Source organism: Petaurus breviceps, unplaced genomic scaffold, assembly GCF_028583685.1.
Source record: "Petaurus breviceps papuanus isolate PSGF00001 unplaced genomic scaffold, PetGlider_PUasm1.0 37, whole genome shotgun sequence".
Taxonomy (NCBI): Eukaryota; Metazoa; Chordata; class Mammalia; order Diprotodontia; family Petauridae; genus Petaurus; species Petaurus breviceps.
The window spans coordinates 4,658,812-4,681,093 of NW_027186296.1; the positions used below are offsets into that span (position 1 = coordinate 4,658,812).

Genomic DNA, 22,282 nt, shown 5'->3' on the forward strand with positions numbered 1-22,282 from the left:
CACACACACACACACACACACACACACACACACACACACACACACACGCACACGCACACACTGGTGCAGACCCTGGGATAAATTCACTAGGTGGCAACTCAATGGGAAATCCTACAGCTTGGCTGGGAAAGCTGTGCCTATTCAAAAAAGCCAATAGGACCTATGACACTCTATTCATCTTTCCTTACTTATCAAGGTTGCTACCTTTGCTAGCCCAGTAGAAATCAAACTAGAAATTGCTGAACTAGAGTTTCTTTGCATTTCTGAATTCACTCCAACCCCAAGAGGAAAAAAGTAGAAACTGTACTCTCAGAATGGCACCCATACTCACCAATACAGATTGCTATTATTGTACAGGAAGGAATTTTAGAAGAGTTGACATCATTGTAATTGGTATGGAGTAGAGGAAGAAGACATAATCAACATTTCAGCTGTGGAGTGAAAAGGATCTTTTAGTTTTAGAGTAAGTTAATTATATTTAAGTAATTATTCACTCTCACTCTCTACTTTCCCCAGCATACCCCCACTGGACTTGATCTTTCTTGACACCATCTTAACCAAAATCTAAAATACTGGTCTACTTTGAATGACCAAGCAAACAACCCAACAACTTAAAGTTTTTATTCCAGTCCCCAGGGTTTACTCCAGTCCCCTAAGGGCATTTAGTGGATAAGATACCGTGTATCTTAGAGTTAGAAAGGTATTTTAGGGATCATCTATCCCTCTTGCCTTGAATGTATCCCCTCTTTTTCTCTGTCACTTAGAACCTTTAGTTTCCTTCGAAGGACAGCTCAGGCATCACCTCCTACTTGAAACCCTTTCTGACTCCCTGCCAACCATACACATCTCCCCTCCCCCAACCCAAGTTATTAATATATTTTGCCTCTTGAAATTAATTCTGCTCTCAGCTATCAGCAAAGTGTAAAGGAGAGTTCCAGTGTCACATCCCTCTCCCCACCCCCTCTAAGGTACTTTACATTTTAACTTGATAAAATCCTGAGCTACCTGGATTAAGCTCTGAAGGTTAAATCTAGGGCAAGAGGGATAGATTGAGGTAAGCAAACAACTGAGTCTCTCCCTATTGGTTACTGATACATTTTTTAAGATAAAGGAAAAGCTACCAGGTAATGTTGTAAAGGGTTTCTCCTGTTCAATTTAATACCACTGGAAACGAGATTTGTTAATGTCAACAGTCTGTCCTCAGTGAATTGTAGCATCCTCTAGTGGTGTCCTATAGATAATTCAGTCTTGAGTTCTAGCTCTAGCCTTTCAGTCACTGTAATCAAAGAAGTAGGTGATCAGAACTGATCAATCTCATAGGTAGCCTCAGTTAACTTAAGGAGACAAAAGGGTATGGGACTTTGTCAAAGAAGATGGCTCCCAAGTTGAGGGACTTTGTGGTGGTCCTTTGCTAGAATCATTGGGGATAATTCCTGATTAATAACCAATGCTTAGGGCCATTTCTGACATGATTGTTGACTGATTCAGAGGGGACAAACTATTGTCAGAGGAACCTTCCCTCTCTGTGGGAGATGAAATGTCCTATGTGAAAAATATTAGGAAGACTAGTTTAGCTATACCATAGAGTGCGGATATAATAAGATTGAAAAGAGATGTAGGAACCAGGTTGAGAAAGCCTTAAATGCCAAAAATTTCAATTTAGAGAAAATAGAGAGTTGGTGGAGCTTATTGAGCAGGGGAGTGACATGGTCATTCAGTCGATCAATAGACTTTTATTAAGGATCAACTATGTACCAGGCACTGTGCTAAGCATGAGGTTTTGGAATATGACCTTGGCTCTACATATCTAATCAGTTGCCAAGATGGCCCAGACATCTCTCACATCTGCTATCTTCCCCCTACTCACATGACTACACCCTAATTTAGGCCTTTATCCCTTCTCACCTAGATTATTGAAATTGCCTTCTAATTGGTTTCTGTGCTTCAAGACTCCCATAGTCTGTCCAAGGCCTAGAGCTTCTGAGTAGAGTTAGCCTTGGATAAAATGGTGAAATAGGCAAAGTTTATCTTCCATACCCCATAACATTTTTCTTTAGAGAAGGAGTATGGAATGCTAGATATTATTATTTTTATTTCCTTTCATCTCTATTCTTTCAGAGTCATTTTTATTTCTGCCTCTTGGACTTTCCTAAAAGTTGTTCTAGTGGGGAAAAAAATTTGATCTGATAGGTCATTAACACCTTAATATGAACAGGCTTAAAATATTTTTAAAACAGAATTTGCAATAAAGGAATCTCAAAGAATCTATCTCTAATGATAAAATTCCAGACACTGCGGCACCTGGACTGAGGAATTATTTGGAAGACGGCAGGTTCTCACATCGCCTTTTACATAATACCATTCACCTCTCCTGCCTCTAGAGGTAGCACTGATGCATTCAGGCGATCTGGCCCCACCATTTCACACTGAAAGTGACTGGAGAAAGATGGTAGAGAAGGACTAGAGACAAGCTTCCCCCATTCTCCTTCAAGAACTTGAAAATGATGCCTCAAATTGATGAGACATTTTTTCCAGCACAAGACAACTGAGGAACATGGAAGAACTCTGTGATATTTGGGGTGGGGGTGGGAGGTCTGGTCCAGAGCCTATAAGGCTGCAGACCTTGAAGGCAGCAATGACAGCAACATCAGCAGCAGAAACTTTGGGGGTGCTCAAGTCTGAGATGGTTAGGGGATCAAGCAACTGGTCATAAAAAGGACTAAAATGGACCCCTTTGTACTGTGAATTTTTATACTTTTTTTAACTAATTTTGTTTCTTAAGATTTTTTTTTCAGTATTTTTGTTCTTCTTTTAACAAGCTGTTCATTCTTTTCATAATTTTCTTGCATCACTCTCATTTCTTTTCCCAATTATTCCTCCACCTCTCTTATTTGAATTTTAAAATCCTTTCTGAGCTCTTCCAGGAATTCTTGTTAGGCTTGTGTTCAATTCACTCTTTTTTTACTTTTAGTCTTTGCTTGTAGTTGTTTTGACATCATTTTCTTCTGAGTTTTTGCCTTGATCTTCTTTGTGTATCTTTTTATAGCCAGGTTCTTTTTTTTGTTGTTGTTTGCTCATTTTTCCAGTTTATTTCTTAAATTTTAACTTTGTTAAAGTTAGTCTCAGATCCTAGGGTGGAAGGAGTACTGTCCTGAGTTTCAGATTTTTCATGGTGCTATTTTCAGAGTAGATCTGGGGGTCTGTAAGTTTTCAGTGCTTCCAAGGTGGTATGATTCAAAGAGAGATGTGGTCACTGCTGTAGTGGCTTGTACTCTTGTCTTTACCCAGGAAGAGACATGGCTCCCTTTTGCCTATAAGTGCTAGCTTCCTTTTGGCTCTGGAACTGTGACTAGGACCCCTACTTCCCTGTGGTCAAAAGTGCTTGTGCTTCCGTCTGCCATGAAACTGAGACCAAACCCCCCCGTCCATTGCAAGTGACCAAAAGTACTCCTCTTTTTCCTGGAACTGTGACTAGGACCCCTGATGTGCTGTGACTAAAAGCACTCTTGGTCCTCTTGGCCCTGGTATTATGACTAGGTCTCCTGCTCTTCTCATATGGCCACAAGCACGAGAGCTCCTCTTTGTCCTGGAACTGTTACCCAGAACCACAGAGAGACAATGCAGCAATGTCCTTCACCCAGTGCCAGCAAAGGGTCCCCAGTATTATCTCTCTGACCAGTCATCTGACCCCCTTACCATCTGTGGACATTGAGCTCCTGAAGCTGCTGCCTCCAAGGCCTGCTGCTAGTGTTTCTGCAGCACATTCTGGGATGACCTCCCACCCCAGTGTCATAGACCTCTCCTGCCAGCCTCCTAAGTTGTCTTGAGCTGGAAAAATATTTCACCCTGATCTTTTGTTGGATCTACCACTCCAGAATTTGTTTAAGACATTATTTTAGAGTTGTTTGGAAGGTAATCTTGGGAGAGTTCATCTGAGTTACTGCTGTAGTTCTCCATCTTGGATTAGCCTTTGTGGTATATGAGTATTATAGAATACTATTATGCTATAAGAAATGTTGAGCAAGAGGGTTTCAGAAAAACCTAGGAAGGATGATATGAACTAATGCAAAGTGAAGTGAGAAGAACCAGGAGAACATTGTACACAGTAACAACAATATTATAAGGATGATCAATTGTCAAAGAGTTAGCTATTCTCAGTGATACAAAGATCCAAGACAATTCTGAAGGACTCATAATGAAAAATGCTATCCACTTCCAGAGAGAGAACTTATTAACTCTGAGTGCAGATGGAAGCATACTTTTTAAACTTTCTTTATTTTTCTTGCTTGTTTTTGTTATTTTGCAACATGGCCAATATAGAAATATCTTTTGCATGACTTCATGTGTATAAGTGATATCATATTGCTTGTCTTCTCAATGGGTGGGAGAAAGCTAGAGGGAGGGAGAGGATTTGGAACTCAAATTTTTTTAAAAAGGACTGTTAAAAAATAAACAAATGAAAGAAAGAAGCAAATAAAGAGACCACTGGATTAAAGAAACTGTTGGAGTAAATAGAAGTATTTGGATCTAGACAAAATTGTAAAGTAAATGAAATTTATGTAAGAATTCTCACCTCTCCATTTGATATCCCCTTCTACTTTTACCTTACTCCATGACCGCCAAGGAGGGCTTCTTTCCTTCTTTCAAGGACTCAGTGGCTTCAAGCCATACCTTGTTTGCTAAAGATTCTCTTTTTCCTCCCACTCCCATTTGGACTCCTTCCCCGGAACAGCCTCATGCGCCAGAAATTCCCAGCTTTCTCTTCTATCAAAATTTTGCTCTCCTATGTTTGATACTCATTGAACCTTTCTTGATGACTGGTTACTAATCTAATAAACTACTTTAGATATTTCTTTATGGTTACAAAGAACTTAACTTGTTGCATTATATTCATTTTATGAATGAGGAACCTGAGTTTCAGAAAGATGACTTTTTTTATTCAAAATCTAGTGTTCTTACTACTTTGTGCATTAACTACTAGGGTTAATAGGTTATAGCACATTACTGTCCTAGGTGATTTTTTTTTTCTTGGTCACTGACTTTGATGATTATCATGACCTACCTATAATTTAAGGTACTACCAGCATATAAATATCTACCTATAGAAATAAGGATAAATCATGGAACTAGTGTGAATTGGATTTGTTATTTTGAAATAAACAATTGCAGCTCCCATTTGGGGACACCTTCCTTAATCTAAATGGAATGTATTGTAATGCTTTCTTCTTATATGTTATTGGCCAAGAATTTTCATAAATAGCTTCTAACATCTTAGTTGACCCAATAAAAATTGAACAGTTCTTTCCCCATTTATAAGCCTTTTGCAAAAGTCCCATTCTAATATAACTATAGTTTCTTCCAAAGTCATTAAATCAATCAAAAATCATGAAGAAGTGCATAGTCATTCTCAGGAAAATTGTTAGCATGTGCATTAAGCAAGCTCCATAACATAACCATGCAACCAAACTCCCAAGGTTCCTGAATATGTGGTATCCTTAGAAGAATTATGATAAACTGAACAGCATAGGTACATACTTCCCATCCTTTACATACCGTGTTTCCCCGATAATAAGACATGTCTTATTAATTTTTTGGACAGAAAAACACCAGAGGGCTTATTTTCAGGGGAGGGCTTATTTTAATGAACATTGACAGCAATTTTAATAAACAGGTAAATGTGAACAAAAAAATGTACCTTTATTCAATAAGCAAATCACTGGGGAAGAACAGGATGATGCGCTCACTGCTGCAGCTCTGATTGGATGCAGCTTGGAGCGCGGCATGCGTTTCACAGTGGGGGGGTGACGGTGCATACAGAGGGTACCATAATGTAGCGTGTAGCACAGGGTATCACCTTCACTACAGTAGCAATCTCAATAGGGCTTATTTTCGGGGGAGGGCTTATTTTAGAGGAATCTTACACAGTAAGGGGAGGGCTTATTTTCGGGATAGGTCTTATTATCGGGGAAACACGGTAGCTGTCACCTGTGTCTAAATCACTGAGAATGTTGAATACGTACCAAAATCAAGTTGCCCAAAAGAACAATCAGGAGTTCAGTGTCAGCCACATGTACCCAAGCCAACTATCAAATAAAAAATCAAGATTTTGAAGATTCTTGGGTTTTTGTTTGTTTTTCAAAAACCCTGCAGGTATAGCTTCACTGGTAAATGACATGAGAAACAGGATATTTTTTCTCTTTATATAAGCAAGAGCAACTCAGCTTCATATACTCTGACAATAATGCTTATGTGCTGAAAAGCACTCTGCTAGACTATATACTATTATCATGCAGCCTGATTGCCAAAGATTCACTACTGTCTGCCTGCTACTGATATGGAAGCTAATGGGACATCAGAATCAGTCATGTTCTGGCACCCTTCTCTATCATCTTGGGATTCAGCTAGCTATGCTATATCTTTTAATAAAATTACTTGTATATGTAGTTATGTATTGGGCTTTGCTTTCACTTTTTTATTAGTGCAGTAGTAATTCTACCATACTCTCTTCTGTTGCTAAATGTTAGTGAAGGTAAAAGTTGTCAACTCTGGAAGGGAAGACTGATCACCTCTCCAAATTCTCAAATTGTCCTCTCAGATCTAGAACAGTTACCACTCCCCACCAAATGTTTATTTGTGTTTTATTAGGCACTTTTTGAACCTTAAGTCCTGATAACTGGATTTCAAGGACCTTGGGAGTCTAGTGAGAGTAGTTTTGTCGTTGGTGGCACTGTTGTTGATGCACAAATCATACCATTTAGCAATTACCTGTTTTGTTTACATGCAGCTCGGTTATCAGTAGGGTACTGAGAGGACTTTGTCATGAGGAATCATCAGATTGGTATGGTCTTGGAGACTGAAAGGGTAGAAACTCTCATTGTGATTCTAAGAGCAAAGACTTCCCAAGATGCACTTACTGATAATACTCTCCTCTTTGCCAAAGAATAATCATACCTAGTGAGATAGTTGAGAAGTGGCACCTCAGTACACCTGAGGAAAGTTATTTTGAGAAAGGAAAACATTAATTCTGAATTAGAAGACCTCTCCAAATGTTTGTCATGTCATGACACTGGCAAGCTTTGTGAAGGGAACATTTTTGTAAAAATAGTTTTCTATACATACTCAGTCAGAAAATTTTTATTCAGCCAGAATAATATGCATTTTTTTCCCAATGCTGTGCTTTCTCCCTCCTACTCACCTTGATGCCCTCCTACCACTACTCTGTGTCATGAGGTTTAAAGAACTCAAGCATATACTTTGCAAACCCCCTCAGAGTTGTCTCACCATGAATATCAGGAATACAAAGGAGTAGATTCAATGTCTTTGAAATTTGAATTTCATTAAGCCGTCTATCCACATTGCTTTCATTTAACCTACAGCCCACTTTGAGGGTTGGGAAGGAAGACATACTGGGCACATGGATCAGAGCTGATTTTTATGATCCAGCTCAGAGCCTGGATAAGGGGTTAGCAAGAGAGGCAGCTAGCTACAACTAAAAATATACAGAGTTAATTATTAAGGAACACTTTTAATCTTTTTAAACATTTTAAAACACATTTTAATAAGTGCATATATTCATTACTTCCAGAAAATGCCATTAACAACGAAGAAGCGTGTATTTATTTTTGATGAAATATCTAGCATTATTAATTTGGTGGATATTATACACAGTGGTTCACACAAATGTTTTTTACCAGCTTCTCCATAGAAATAAACCAACAAATTTATTAATACAGAGAAATCAAATTGGCAGACCCTCACAAGATATCTAATGCAGTACCCTGTTTTCAGAGTTCAGGGAAGAGAAGACCAGTAATGGTCACTGATGTCAAATGGTGAATTTTTAAGGTGCTCCAAAAGTCTTAGGGTAGTTTTAAACTTTAATACCTTAAAGACTTTTGAGACACCCTGTAATTTACCTTTAAGACCCCGAAGCATAGTTAGCACAACAAGACACATGTCAGTACCTAGTTTTCAGGCCCACCCCTTTTAGCTTTTGCATGAGAATGGCATGTTACGCAGTCACTCACTCAAACTCACTCAGTCTCCCCAGTCAAATTACCCTCTAGCCTACACACACCACAAATATGCTCATACTACACACATTCACATATACCACATACATTTAAAGCACTATATGAACATCAATAACACTAATGAGTTATTCTTAATGATGCCTCTTTGTGCTGTACTCAATGACTACCAAAGAACTATAGTTAGGAAAGTGTAGAGCACAATGATTTTTCCTTTAAATGAAGAAAAACAACCTAATTATTGGAATGTGCTGTTTGACTGAATTATTACCACACCCACCTCCTATCCACCACCCTCACCACCATTCTGCTAAAGACTGACTGCACAAAACTCAACTACTTCCATCCAACTTAGACTGAATATACAAAGTCCTGCTGCATACACTAATCTCTACCTGGATATACCCCCATTAACTAGGTATCTTTCAAACTGACTTCTTTATAGAGACAGACTGACCCATTCAAATGCTGTATTGATTGGATATGTACTCTAATAAGGCCTGAAAAAGCTTTAGAAGCCTAGGAATCTGAAGCTGCTACCAGTGAACAAGTTCCCTTAACACTCTAGTAACATATATATATATATATATATATATATATATATATATATATATATATATTTATTTTTGTTTTGCTTCTCTCTTTATTTGACCTCCAATTTTGTCGACCGCCTGGTGATCAAGATTAACCCTGCACTCTCAGGAACCCCAGGCTAAAAAATTTCCCTATTGTTTTCTTTTCAGGGAGACTTGGGCTAATCTGACACTAAGCACTTAAACTCAAAAGTAAGCATCTGCCATTGTGTCCATAACCCAAGCATTGAGCCAGTGAAAAAATATGCTGGATTTTGGAGTTAGAGGACCAAATTCAAATCTTTGATCTACTACTTACTGCCTATGAGACACCTTGGTCAAGTAAAATTCTGTGGACCTCCACTTCTTCAACTATAAAACTTGCCCAAGGTCCACGGACCAAGTCTCTCTCTCTTTTTCTCTGTTACCATCAGACTCAGTCTTGCAGCCTTTTTCATAACTAAAAGTCTTGCAGCAACAATTTGAGAAAGAACAGGAAGACTTATTTACCCAAACATATCTCTACTGAAATCTTACCAATAGGGACTTTACAGTAACAGACTCTTCTCTTTTCAAAGTCAAAGTACTCCTGGGATATTATGATAGTCCCCAAAGCCTCTATTTTATTTTGGACCTAGCCTTTCTTGTGTAGACTATGTGTACTTTAGCTCCTTCCCCCTATTGTCTGGTATCTTCAGCCTGCCTTTTTCTGAAATCCTCAATCGCTGCAGTTCTCTATGCTAGAACTTCCTTATCCCATGTACCTAGACCAAATTTTAGGACCCCTTTTCCTAGGACACGTTGGCAATGGAAAGCCAATCCAACACACCTTATCTCTCCTATAATAAACCCGTGGACTTTTTGCTTGTAGATTCAAACTCCTTGTCTCAAGAATCTCTATCTCTAATTAGAGAACCGACAAGAGCTTGGAGACATTAAGTCAAGGGCAGTCTCTTGCAGGACAATTTTCTTATTGTACCCTGACAATCATCACACTCAAAATCCCTGTGATCTCTCTAGCTCCCCTCCAGTTATCTGGTGTCAGACTATCTGCCTTCTCGTTGTTAGTCAAAGTGTGCTTGTCATAAAGGCTTGTTACTTTTAGCATCCTGAGCCAGTCTGATTCAAAATCTCCTAGGTCCCAATTTAGTTGGAATGACTTGTGGCAGACAGTACATTGTGACAGCTATTCACACTTTATTGCAGATTAATTTACCTGGCAACCCTTCAAAAAACTATAGAACATTATCTATTGACTTTCTTCCTAACATGTGGAAGGAGAAAGGGATGAGGAAAATAAGCAATCTACTAAAGTGGGATTGTAAGCTAGGGTCTATACTCTTTGTTGAATTGAACTGAATTGGGAGCACTGAGATGAAATTAAAGTATATATTTGGGGAGTCGGATCCAATCAACCAAGGGAGGTATTACAAAGTCCCTGCATTTTTACTCAGGATAACATCTGTCACAACATTTAAGCCTTATACTGTAGGAAACCAAACTCCCTTATCTCATCCCTGTCCCAGGTATATGTATTTTGGGGCAATACCAAATGACTAAGTAAATACTTGGTTCAAAGGGCTTTTAAGTGATCATGTTCTTTATTAGAAGAGAGAAAGCACAAAAGGAATCAAAAGAAAATGATGAATACAGAGAACAGAGAACCAGGACACCATGAACAACTCTGACCCAGAAAGCTCTTGCTGTCCACCCTTGTGGCCCTTCCATTCTCACCCAAATCCTGGGTGACTATTTGTCACTTCCCTTTTGAATACTTGGGAGAGACTTGGGACCTTCTATAGTGAAGGGCCTGATCTTGGACTAGTGTGGCAAAATATCCTCTACATGAAGATTAAGGGATGGAAGTAGAAAGTTCTTCAGTCTCCACAAGGTTCCTCTATCCATAATCTTAGGCAGATTGTTCAGGACAAAATCTGGGTTCATAACATGAAGATACACAAGCCCCAAACTCAGAATCCTGGTGAGGAGCAGGAACATCAAGAATACAAACTGTACAATCCCGCAAAAAGAGTGGGGCAAGTTATCATCAAGGTTGCCGAGAGTCATTATAGTAATCAAAAGCCAGTCTGGGAGGTAGTAAGACCTGGGTGCAAACCTTGCCTTTGACACATATTAACTGTGACCACGAATAAGTCACTTGACTTCCCAGTGGTCCAGTTAATTCTCTGAGACTATAAATTATTGATAAGGATCTGATTTTCATTGGTATAGGACAGTGATATTCAAAATAGGATCTGGGGACCTCTGGGGGACTCTGAGACTCTTAGAGTTGGTAAGGTAAAATCTTTTTCCTTTTTTTTTTTTTTTTGAGGGCAATTGGGGGTAAGTGACTTGCCCAAAGTCACACGGCTACTAAATGTGTCAAGTGTCTGAGGTCATATTTGAACTCGGGTCCTCCTGACTCCAGGGCCATTGCTCTATTCACTGCGCCACCTAGCCACCCCTGGTCAAAACTATTTTCATAATAATGATAAAGAAATTTTTATTTTTAACATATTGAATATCAACTGATATAACTCACATTAACAAAAAGCTTGTCCTCAGTAATTTTTAAGGCTGCAAAGGCATCCTGAGATCAAAAAATTTGAGAACCACTGGTGTAGGGTGTTTCTACATTGTCTGGTGTAGGGTGTTTCTACATTGTGATTTCCCTAGATTGATAAAATATGTCATGACACTTTTAAAAAAAATGTGACTATAAGAAAACCCCCTTTATTTAAAGGGCAAGAACTGTGCAGTCCTTACTTACAAAGCATCATAGAGTCAATATTATTACAAACAGTAGCAGTGAGAGTTTGAGAAGCTGTGCTAAAGCTGCCTAATCATTTTTGGTCCCCTTTCCCAGTCATATAAATCAGCACAGATACACAGACTCAGGGTCTGAACGTTGCAACATAATGGACCTTAAAAAGAAATAAGGCTTAGGGCAGAGGTGTGAAACATAGTTGTGACCTGTAAAACTCCTGAGTGCCCTGGGAACCAGATTGTAGTCAGAAAATATTGAACAAAATAATATACACTAGAGCAGAGATAATGTTAATATGTGGTTTTCTAAGTAAATATGTGGCCTTCAGAGATGCTTATGTATGGCCCCATTTCTATTTGAGTTTAACACTACTGATTTGGGATAAGCAGGATAAAACTAGAACTATAATCTCATCCTGTATATCTTAATTCTTTTTTCAGCTTCTAGCAATGACATACATCACATCTGTATTCTGGCAATAACTCTGAGAATGAAGGCCAAGAAGAATTCCATGGGTTAGACTAATGCTCTGTGACTAATGGATTATTATGTCTATGCCAAATATTCCTCCTGGTCTTCTGAATAAGAACATACTATAGCTGAAGAGTCCCTGCCTGACTAACACCACAGGGTAAGTGTATTTTGGGCTACTTAAATCAACCCCTTTCAAGTTACCTGAGCCAAAAATGTCTTTTCCCTTTTCTAAACAAGTTCTCCTCCTGTGAAAGCAATAAGTACAACAAATGAGATGATCTTAGAATTCTTTTTCTTCTTCCTTCCCTCCCTCTCTTTATTTCTCTCTTTTCCCCTCCTTTCTTCCTTCCTCCTTTTCTTTTCTTTCCCTTCATTTCCCCCTTTGTTCCATCCTTCCCTCCCCTCCTTTCCTCCATCTTTGTTTCCCCAGTCCTAGAACAGTGACCAATATATAATAAGCTTAATATATAGTAAACTTAATAAATGTTTGGTGATTGACTGATAACTATGTTCAAGGCTTTGGACTAGTTGCTAAAGAAGATATTGTCAACACAGTAGGAAGAAGGGAAAACTTAGGATCACCCAGAGACTGCAAATGTCCAGTCACTTCAGGGAATAGCTGAAATTGAGTAAAAATAGACAGATCCAGTGCTTCTGCTAGAGTACTTTCAACCCTAGAAAGCTGGAACCACTGCTGGCATACTTCAGGTCAGGAATATCAAGTGTATCAGAGTATATACAAGCTGAGGTCCATGAGCCTTAGACAGAGAGCCTGGTTGAAGCTGGTACCACCAACTGTTATGGGGCCTAAGTTTCTGCTTTTAATTTTGTTTGGAGAAAGGTTGGGGAGGGGGGAGGGGCAGGTGAGATCAGGGTGTTACAAATGTCTTTACTGGACCATACCTAAGTATTGACAATATCCCAGGATTAGAGGAGTAATAAAAGGAGGTACAGTTCAACTGTATCCTAAACCATTTATTTGAATTGTGCTAAGTTTACATCCTAAAAAATAATAGTACAATCAACTTTAAGCTCCCACTCCTGGAATTCCCTCCATCCTCATTTCAACTTTTCAGCATCGTTAAGTTTCCTTAAAGTTCTATTAATGGTCTTTCTTTTATTGCTTAAATTATCTTGCATTTACCTCTCTGTGCTTGGGGGCTCACATTCTTCCAAGTAGAATATAGGTTCTCTGAGGGCAAGGACTTTGCTTGTTTTTTTTTTCCTTTGGTACTTAATAAATATTTGGTGAATTTAGTTGTTTAAGAAGTCACCCAGAGGGGTTGCTAGGTGGTGCAGTGAATAGAGCACCAGCCCTAGAGTCAGGAGGATCTGAGTTCAAATCCAGCCTCAGACACTTAACACAAAAACTAGTTGTGTGACCTTGGGCAAGTCGCTTAACCCCAATTGCCCTCCAAAAAAAAAAAAAAGAAGTCACCTAGAGTTTTGTAATATTTGCTGATAATTAGGTCCAAATAACCTGTATTCTATATCGTTTTCTTTTTACTCACAAAGAGAATATAAATGAATGAAGGGGGTGGAGCAGAGAATGTGAAACAAGGCCAAAGGGAAACTTACCAGAATCAAACCAGATTGATTGTATGTGCTCTGAGCTTTGGTTCTAGAAAGAAAAACAAAAACAAAGATATTCCTAGAGATGCCTAAAAGACTTTTAGGTATTTACATTGATGCAAGTCACTACTATACAAATGGTTTCTAGTCTTGTCAAACATCTGTTTTCCTTTCAGATTGTTAATACCTATGCCAAAGCCTAAATTAAGTAGGAATTCAAGGAAATATCAATAATAATAACTTGAAATTTCATTGGCATAGGGAAATCCCAGATAGGGAACCCCTCTTTACCAATGTAGATTAGAGCCTTATTGTATTAGGGAGTTCTTTAGAATCACTGAGAAGTCAATCAACCTGTCAAGGGTCCTACAGTCAGAGGCAGGATTTGAACATACATCTTTCAGCTTTATTCACTAGGCCATGCTGTATAACAAATACAACAACAGTAATAACTAAAATTTGTAAAGTGCTTTCAGGTTTCAAAAGTGTTTTATATACATAATACTTATTTTTTATAAGGAAACATTTCTATGTAAGATGAGGTTAATGGGTTGTGAGTATGCAAAAAAGAAAGTGTCAATGGAATGTTAGAAATTACACAGAGGAGAGAAGAGGGAAGTTGAGAAGGTGACAGACAAATAGAGCAATTTTGTTACTATCATATTTTTAAATTTAATAGAGAAATTTAATTTAATTTAGAAAGATCAACCACTTTTTAAAGAAAAGTAAGCTGTTTCAAGTGTGATCCTCTTTGTTCTTTGAATATTGTAATGTTTTTGTTGATGTTTACTAAGTTTGTAATAAAAACATTTTTAAATAGAAAATGTAAATAGGCCTATTAGAGATAGCCCATGCAATTTCCATATACTAGACATGATAATAATAATAATAGCTAACATTGTATATAGCACTTTAAATTTTATAAAACACTTTATACATAATATCTCATTTGATTTCATGTATTTCATAGGCATAGCTCTAGAGTTAGACATCAGGAAGGTAATCTAATTCAATTCCCCTCATCTTACAGATGAGGAAACTGAGGTCCACGGGATTTAAGTGACTTGTCAAATGTCATAGAGGTTGTAAGCATCAAAGGCAGGATTTGAACCCAGGTCTTCTGACTCCAGAGCCCAGTGTTCTTTCTACTATACCATCACTTATTATGAATATTATGTATTTGGTTTCATGGAGTTCATTCTTTTCTCTTAGTTCCTTCTTCAAAGTAGAAAATATAATGTCTCCTCTCCAGTGGTCAACATCCTACCTAAACACCTTTAAAATGCAGCAGAAGCAGACTAATGGTGCATTGAAAATTCAGTTCTGTTCAACAAATACTAAGGGCCTCCTATGTATAGGGGCTCAGTTTAGCATTAAGATTCTTTGATGTATGAACTTTCTCTTTTATAGACTTTTATAGGCTTGACTAAAACCAAGGAGGCCCATTCCATTGACAAAACTCACACTTCTTTTTCAAGGAGCAGTGTCTCTCTATCTTTCTCCATCAGTCTGAGGATTTCCTGGTATTTCTGTTCATGGAAATTTTAAAAATACACACACACACACACACATACACACACACACAGGAACAAGAGGAAAAATTCATGATTATTCAATTGCAATGAAAATTAGCAATTTATAATAATCCTAATCCCTTTCTTGACACCCTCCCCCAAGAATTAGACTTTGCAAAAGACTGAAGTAGATATTTACTTATTAAGTACAGATTATATAACATGTAAAGAATGATTTGGCTGAGGAAGTCAAAGAAGAGGAAGACAAGTGTCTTTTAAAATATTTTTACATAGTGAGACCAATGGAAAATCAAAGATTCCACTGTTCAGCTAAGAACTGTTAAGAGAAATGGGTCTTTATTTAACTCTGCAGCTGGATGAAGTTTCTTATATCTTGACTCTGTTGGGGAAGGTCATAGCATCACTGAATATGAGAGTTAGGAAGGAACTCAGAGGTCATTCAATCCAATATTCCATGAATAGCAACAAATATTTCTAACAATTAAGCAACCTCCACTTGAAAACTTTCATCTATTAAAAGGAACTCTCTACTTCCCAAGGCAGCCAGTTCTGCTTTTGACAGATCCCGTTGTTAAAAAGTTTTCCTAAAATAGAAATATGTCTTTCAGCAACTTCTACCCATTGTTCCTACAGATCTCATATCTCCCCTAGAAGTCTTCTCTTTTTTAAGATAAATACTCCTTAGCACCTTCAACTGACTTTCCTATTACAAGGTCTCTGATCTCTTTACTATCCTGGTAACCCTTCTGTAGACATATTCCAATTGGTCAATATCTTTCATAAATATGTTACCAAGAAAAGAATGTAGTCTGGTCTGAGTCTGGCCTGACCAGGGCCGGGCCGGAGGCACTATCTTTTCTCTAGTTCTAGACATTCTGCCTCTCCATGATTTTTTAGTTGCCGTGTCTTAGTATTGACTCATAATGCATTTCCAAAGTCCACTAAAATCCCCAGATTTGATACCTTTATGTAGTAAGCCTGATCTCTGCAGAGTTGGTCAATAGATTGGCATTCAGATATTACCTAGAAAACCATAATATTTTTAAGCAAACTGAACTCTATTAGTTAATTCAGAAACAAGAATGACATGCATGTTATACAAGAATGACCATTATGATTTTCTATGATATACTGTTAGCTACACAGTTAAAAAAAATCAATTGCATCCCAGGTGAGATTATTTCATTCACTTTCATGATCCATTCTGAGCAAACTAAGCAGTAGTAAAAGGAGCTATACTTTCATAAGAAATTAGGTGAAAACCTTAGGAACTGTGTCTGGCCAGTTGGCCTGTGGATGCTGCAATAGTGTATTAAAGAGTACTTCCCACACAATTCACATCCAGGTTTTAAAGAGAGGAAGCCAGAGCGTTTGATCCAGCATCCTTCTTTCTTCATCTTAAGCATTCAGTTCAGGAAGTTCAAGAAGTACCTATTAGGGTGGCTAAGTGGCACAGTAAATAGAGCACCAGCCCTGGAGTCAGGAGGACCTGGGTTCAGATCCAGCCTCAGACACTTAACACAAAAAATAGCCGTGTGACCTTGGGCAAGTCACTTAACCCCAATTGCCTTCCAAGCAGCAAAAAAAAAGTACCTATTAAGTATTCATTTGTTTTCCTTCAAACCTATACTTCATCATAGTTGGGAAACTCCCAGTATGAAAACTCCTTCCACCAATTCTTTGTAACTCGTAGTCTAATAGAGAGTTGCATGAGGGCACAGAAAGGTTAAAGGGACACACAACTATTATTTATCAGAGGTAGGTCTTCCTGTTTTAAACCTGGTCCAAGCTATGCTGCTTTTCATTTCCTCTTTTATTTAATAGTTAATAATTAATTGTTCATATTTATAGAGCACTTTAAGATTTACAAATGTACTTTCCTCATCCTGTGAGACTGGTATTATTTTCTTTTGTTTAATATAGAGATTATTAATATTTTCTCACTTAATGGCCAAGGAATTTGAATCTGAGATTGGTTAAGGTGATTTGCTTATTGTCATACACAGCTAGTTAAGTATAGGAGCCAGAACCTTCAAATGAGTTCTCTGGATTGCAGTTCCAGTCCTCTTTCCACCTAGAGGTGGGAGTTACTATTAGCAGCAGTTCCAGCTGCTGCTAGGGATTTAAAGAGATGAAGAAAACATAGTTCCTGTGCTTTAGATATTACCAATTATGTAGTACATCCTGGTCAGAGTTCTCCTTCCATCAGCCCAGGTTTTTCCTGTGGTCTTGGTTCTGAGAGCCTTTGGGATCATACCCACATTTGTATCTCAAGCCAGAAAGTCATGAGAAGGGGGTGATTTGAAAGGTCAATAAGGTTACCACCACTACCTTAACCAGTTCTTTTTCCTGTTCTTCACAGAAGGTTATGACCTTTTGTAATTTCACCTATGGAAGAAGAAAAAAAAAAGAAAGAAAGAAAGAATAGAGTGTTGGTGATACATATACAGCAGATAGAAAAAAATGGGACTGTTGTGAAATTTTCATCTTAGAGAAACTGAGAGCACCCCAATACCCTGTTATTTAAATTCCGCAGGGAACCCCTTCATGCCCTCTAAGATGCCATAGGTGGGAAAAGAGAATGCTATTGCTCTTCTTTTGAGGGAAGAGATAAAGAAAATTGGAACAGTTATACCTGATGAGTTACTTTTCATATTGCCCTCCTAATAAAGGGGAACAACCAAATTGTCCTATTTCCTGTAAACCTAAAGAATACTTCTTGACATAACCTTATGAACCATGAGTTATTCTAGAATTATCTTTTCATGGCTGTAGTTGGGTATACTTCCTTTGTGTTTATATGCCATAAAGTTATAGATACAGAGTTGGAAAGAACCTTAGAAGTCATTTAGTTTTTATAATTTTTACAATTTATAGTCATATGAAAAAATGCTCTAAATCATTATTGATTAGAGAAATACAAATTAAAACAATCTTGAAATATCATTTTATACCTAGAAGATTGGCAAAAATGATTGAAGGGGAAAGCAACAAATATTGGAGGGGGTGTGGAAAAATTGGGACCCTACTTCATTGTTGGTGGAATTGTGAACTGATTGAACCATTTTGGAGAGCAATCTGGAATTATGCCCAAAGAGTTATTAAACTGCCTATACCCTTTGACCCAGCAATACAAGTACTAGATCTATTTCCAAAGATGATTAGGGAAAAAGGGAAAGAACCTGTACTTTCTAAAATGTTTATAGCAGCTGTCTTTGTGGTGGAAAAGAACTGGAAAACTGAAGGGCTGCCCATCAATTGGGGAATGGCTGAATAAGTTGTGGTATATGATTGGAATACTACTGTGCTATAAGAAATGAGCAGCTCAATGATTTAGAAAAACATAGAAAGACTTGCATAAAATAAGCAGAATGAAATGAGCAGAACCAAGATAATACTGCATATAGCAATAATTTTTAACATCATTTTATGGATGAGGAAACTGAAGCTCTAAGTGACTTGCTTAATGACCAAAAGGTAGTTCATATCTATAATTAATCTGTCTCCTCCATTAGGTGGGAACCTTCTTAAGAACAGTGACTGTATCATCTTCTACCTAGATAAATTCCAATTGCATTCTTTAAATTTTTCTCATAGCCAACACTTAGTGTTGTTGAACGATTGGTGAGGACTTTAAGAAGATTTGTTTCTACACTCTTTTGGACTTTGTTGTAGGAAGAACTGACCAGTGAAATATTGAGTGTGTATTTCTGAAGCCCACATGTAAGAGCATAGATATTGGTTTCAGATTAAATATCTCTAAACAAGGGTAACAATTAACTAGGACCCAATAGTTCAGCTGTAAGAGCACTGAAAAAAAAAAAAAGAAAACATGGCCTTCAGAGCCCAGAGAAGTTGTCACTTGGGAAAATTAAAGATGTCAAAATATTTATCAGTGAATCCTTTAATTTGTTCTCTGCATTCACCTTTGATTCCTCCAACAGGTGTTTTAGTTTTTCTTTTTCAACTTCTTTCGAATTCTCTGGTGGTTTCCTGGAAAGCTGAAATTCCAATCCAGATATACAGTGAGATATGAGCTACATACATAAAATCCAGAAACTGAATAATAATTTGTTGAATTTGAAGTCAGGGGTAATGGGTTTCCAGGTAATAATTAGTGTTTTCAGGTCCTCAATAGGAGCTATGGTAGAAGATAACTCCTTCCTAATGAAAACATCTGGCTCCCTGTAACCATTTGAAGCAATTTGTTTATCTACTTTTGTTCTTGCTAGAGCTTGATCTTAAGGCTTAGCTGGGGCCAATCTTGACTTTTGCTATATATAACTGTGCTGTGCTATACATAACTCTGACTACCATACCTATATTTCCCAGACACCACATCCAGGGGTAGGGAAGCTGTGGCCTCAAGGCTATATGTGGCTCTCAAGGTCCTCAAGTGTGACTCTTTGACTGAGTCAAGTCTCACAGAATTCTGTGATGGTTCCTAAACTCTGAGTTCTGGACCCTCAAAGCTCAAGTCAGAAAGATTTCCTTCAATTCTTACCTCCCATGTATACAGTTGATATGTACATAAATCTTTTAAGATTTGCCAAGAACTTAACAGATAATATACCATTTGACCCAAAATGCTCTACATATAACATCTCGTTCTGAGTAGCTTGGATCATGGGTCAGAGGCAAGACTTGGCCTTCTTTATTCATCAAAAGGAAAGAGAAGCACATATTAGAACTATCTGGGTGAGGGAAAGTGGATAAATCATTCCTGGGGAACCAAACAAAGCCAGTTGTCCAATTGTCTCATGGCACAAAACTCCCATAAACTGCTATGTCCAATACAGAAGATGCTGAGACTTTGAGTGCTTCACTTCTGAAATATATCAGGAGATATGCCTCTTCCTCCATTTAGAAAAATTCTTTTGGGCTTCCTCCTTTTTTTTCTTAGCCCTTCCTAATACAATCATAGGAAAATAGTGGGCTTATTTTATGTTCATTGACAATAAGTCCTAGGTTAAGCATAGATCCCCAAAACTGTCTATCATATACTCTAAACATGCTGATAGGCAGTGGGTATTAGGGAGTGGGAAACAGATGTGTTATCAGAATGTGGTTCCATTCTGAATGGGATAACCCTTCCTACTACTCATCTCTCTCTCTGGATAAAGATACCTACAGGGGGGACTCTGGGAAACTTAAGAGAGCTCAAGGACCTTTACCTTTATCCACAGCTCATTCACATTCTTAGCCAGTATCTCATTACTCTTTTCCTACAGAAATAAAGAAACAAAAAGCATGGCAGTTCATATCTTCCCATCTGCTCTTGGTCTCCTTTCCTGCCAAATTTTTTGTCAGATGACAAAACTGTGCTCTGACCCCACAGAACATGAGAGTAGATCTGGGAACGGAGCCCAAACATTAGAGTTTCTAGTGCCAACAACAACAATAGTAGTAATAAAAATAACTGATTTTTATATAGTGACCCAAAGTGCTTTTACGTATGTTATCTCATTGACTCCAAGCACTCCATTTCCAGACCTCTTCCTGCCTGATCCCTCCATGCCTGAAAAAATTGTGATTTCATTTCTGTTAACTTACTCTGGAACCTGTGGAATCAGGGAAGATTCCTTGGAGAGGGAAAAAATAGCATAGTAACAAACTAAATCCATTAGAATGATCTGTTCCTTCCTTACCAATTTTGCCATCTCCAATTCCAGGTTTTTCAGTGCTTCTTCCCTCTCATATGCTGTGCAGTTAAATTCATCCCTTTCCCCGGCTAGGTCTACTGACTTGGTGATCTCATTTTCTAGACTGAATAATAAAATATCACACAGTTAAGTACTAATTCTCAGGATTAAGTTGCAATTATAAGGTTCCATCCTGGGGAAAGCATGGGACAGACCTAAAGAAGCTTTGGTAATAACAAAATATGAACCTCAAGTTGGATGTAGACCAGTAAAATCTGAGTTTTGGAAGGGTGAGAATAGTAAGAACCTAGCTAGTTCCCCAAATTCAACATTCATATATTCTTTGAATATATTTGAATGGCTACTTGTGTCAAAAAATTATCTGTGTGTGTGGCGTTAAATCTCTGAGATCCTTTTAGAGTTCTCTGAATTTTGAGGTTTCAGTCATTAATATAATTAAATTAGGGTTTGAGTTAATTAAGAAAATTCATTTGGAAAATGACCATTGATAAAGAAAAATGCCCCTTCTCTTCCTTCTGTACATTCCTCCTGATCCCTAGATGCTCCGTCCCTAGGAACAATTTCCTCTAGAAAAACTGCCCAAACCAAACTCTGACCTTTGAATCTGTAGTTCTTTCTCTCGGATTTGCACAAGAAGGTCCTGGTTGGCCTCATCTAAGCTCAGCATATCCTTTTCAAGATCCGAGTTCAGCTTGTCAAGATTCTTTTTTTGCCTGCTCCAGTCTCAGAATTTCTTTAATTTGAAAACTACCAGGATATAGTGTTATTAAAATCCAAGTTAATTCAGTTAAAAGAAAGGGAAAAAATAATACTTCTTAAGTGCCTACTATGTGTGAAATATGATTTAAAGATAAGAAGATAATTGATTGGACTTTGCTATTTCAATATGAAGACTGTAGTTCTAGAAAGGATCCCCTGACAATGTTACATACACCAAAATTAACCCAGATTCTCCACTTTGCCTATACCTCAATTTATGTAACAAGCAGGTTCTAAAACTAAGTTATGTGTAAACTGAATTTTTATTAGTCAAAAACTGTTAGAAATATGGAATCTTACAAATCCAGTGCACTAGGAAATGTAGATTTCAACAGGATTCTCTTGTTAATTGAAAAAAAAAACTAAAAACTAAATTAAGGGACCCTGTGGACAATCCTTTTGAGATATGAATCATCATTTTCATACATTGTGATTACATTTTAAAAATCAGATCTCATCTATGTGGTATATCAAGGTAGCCAGAAAGGAGATTTACACAACCCTCTCCTATAAACTGTTCTAACTTCTGACCCTAGTTAGTAAAGGATGGCCTTCTCCCCAGTGTAGATTGATAGAATACTATAGTAAGAACCTCCACAGACCTTCCCTTTCTATTGGTTTGATAAAAGGGTAAAAACTGACACTAGATATTTTCTTGCCTAAAATCCTTTGCACAGCCTTGTGCAGGATAATCCCCTTGGTCAGCTTAAAGTTCCTTCCCAGAGAGGTTTCAAAATAATTTCAAAATTCTCTCATTGAATGTTTCCTTACTGAACCCTTTTTATTGCTTTCATTACTTACATATCATCCAGTGAGCCTTGACTATTTTCTTCCATCATAGGTCTTCTGAAATAGAAAGGGAAGAAGGAAGGAAGGAAGGAAGGAAGGAAGGAAGGAAGGAAGGAAGGAA

General features: G+C 37.7%; 1 protein-coding gene across 1 annotated transcript; it reads right to left on the reverse strand.

Moving 5' to 3' along the window:
- Positions 1-10,253: 10,253 nt before the first annotated feature.
- LOC138168388 (transmembrane and coiled-coil domain-containing protein 5B-like) lies at positions 10,254-22,211 on the reverse strand. Its single transcript, XM_069097417.1, is given in 12 exon segments — positions 10,254-10,623; positions 12,046-12,088; positions 13,422-13,464; positions 14,880-14,944; positions 15,914-15,973; positions 17,282-17,338; positions 18,877-18,951; positions 20,125-20,175; positions 20,599-20,716; positions 21,210-21,322; positions 21,324-21,360; positions 22,174-22,211. Coding segments are annotated over 12 exon segments (900 nt in total). The 3' UTR covers positions 10,254-10,423.
- Between the last annotated feature and the right edge of the window lie 71 nt (positions 22,212-22,282).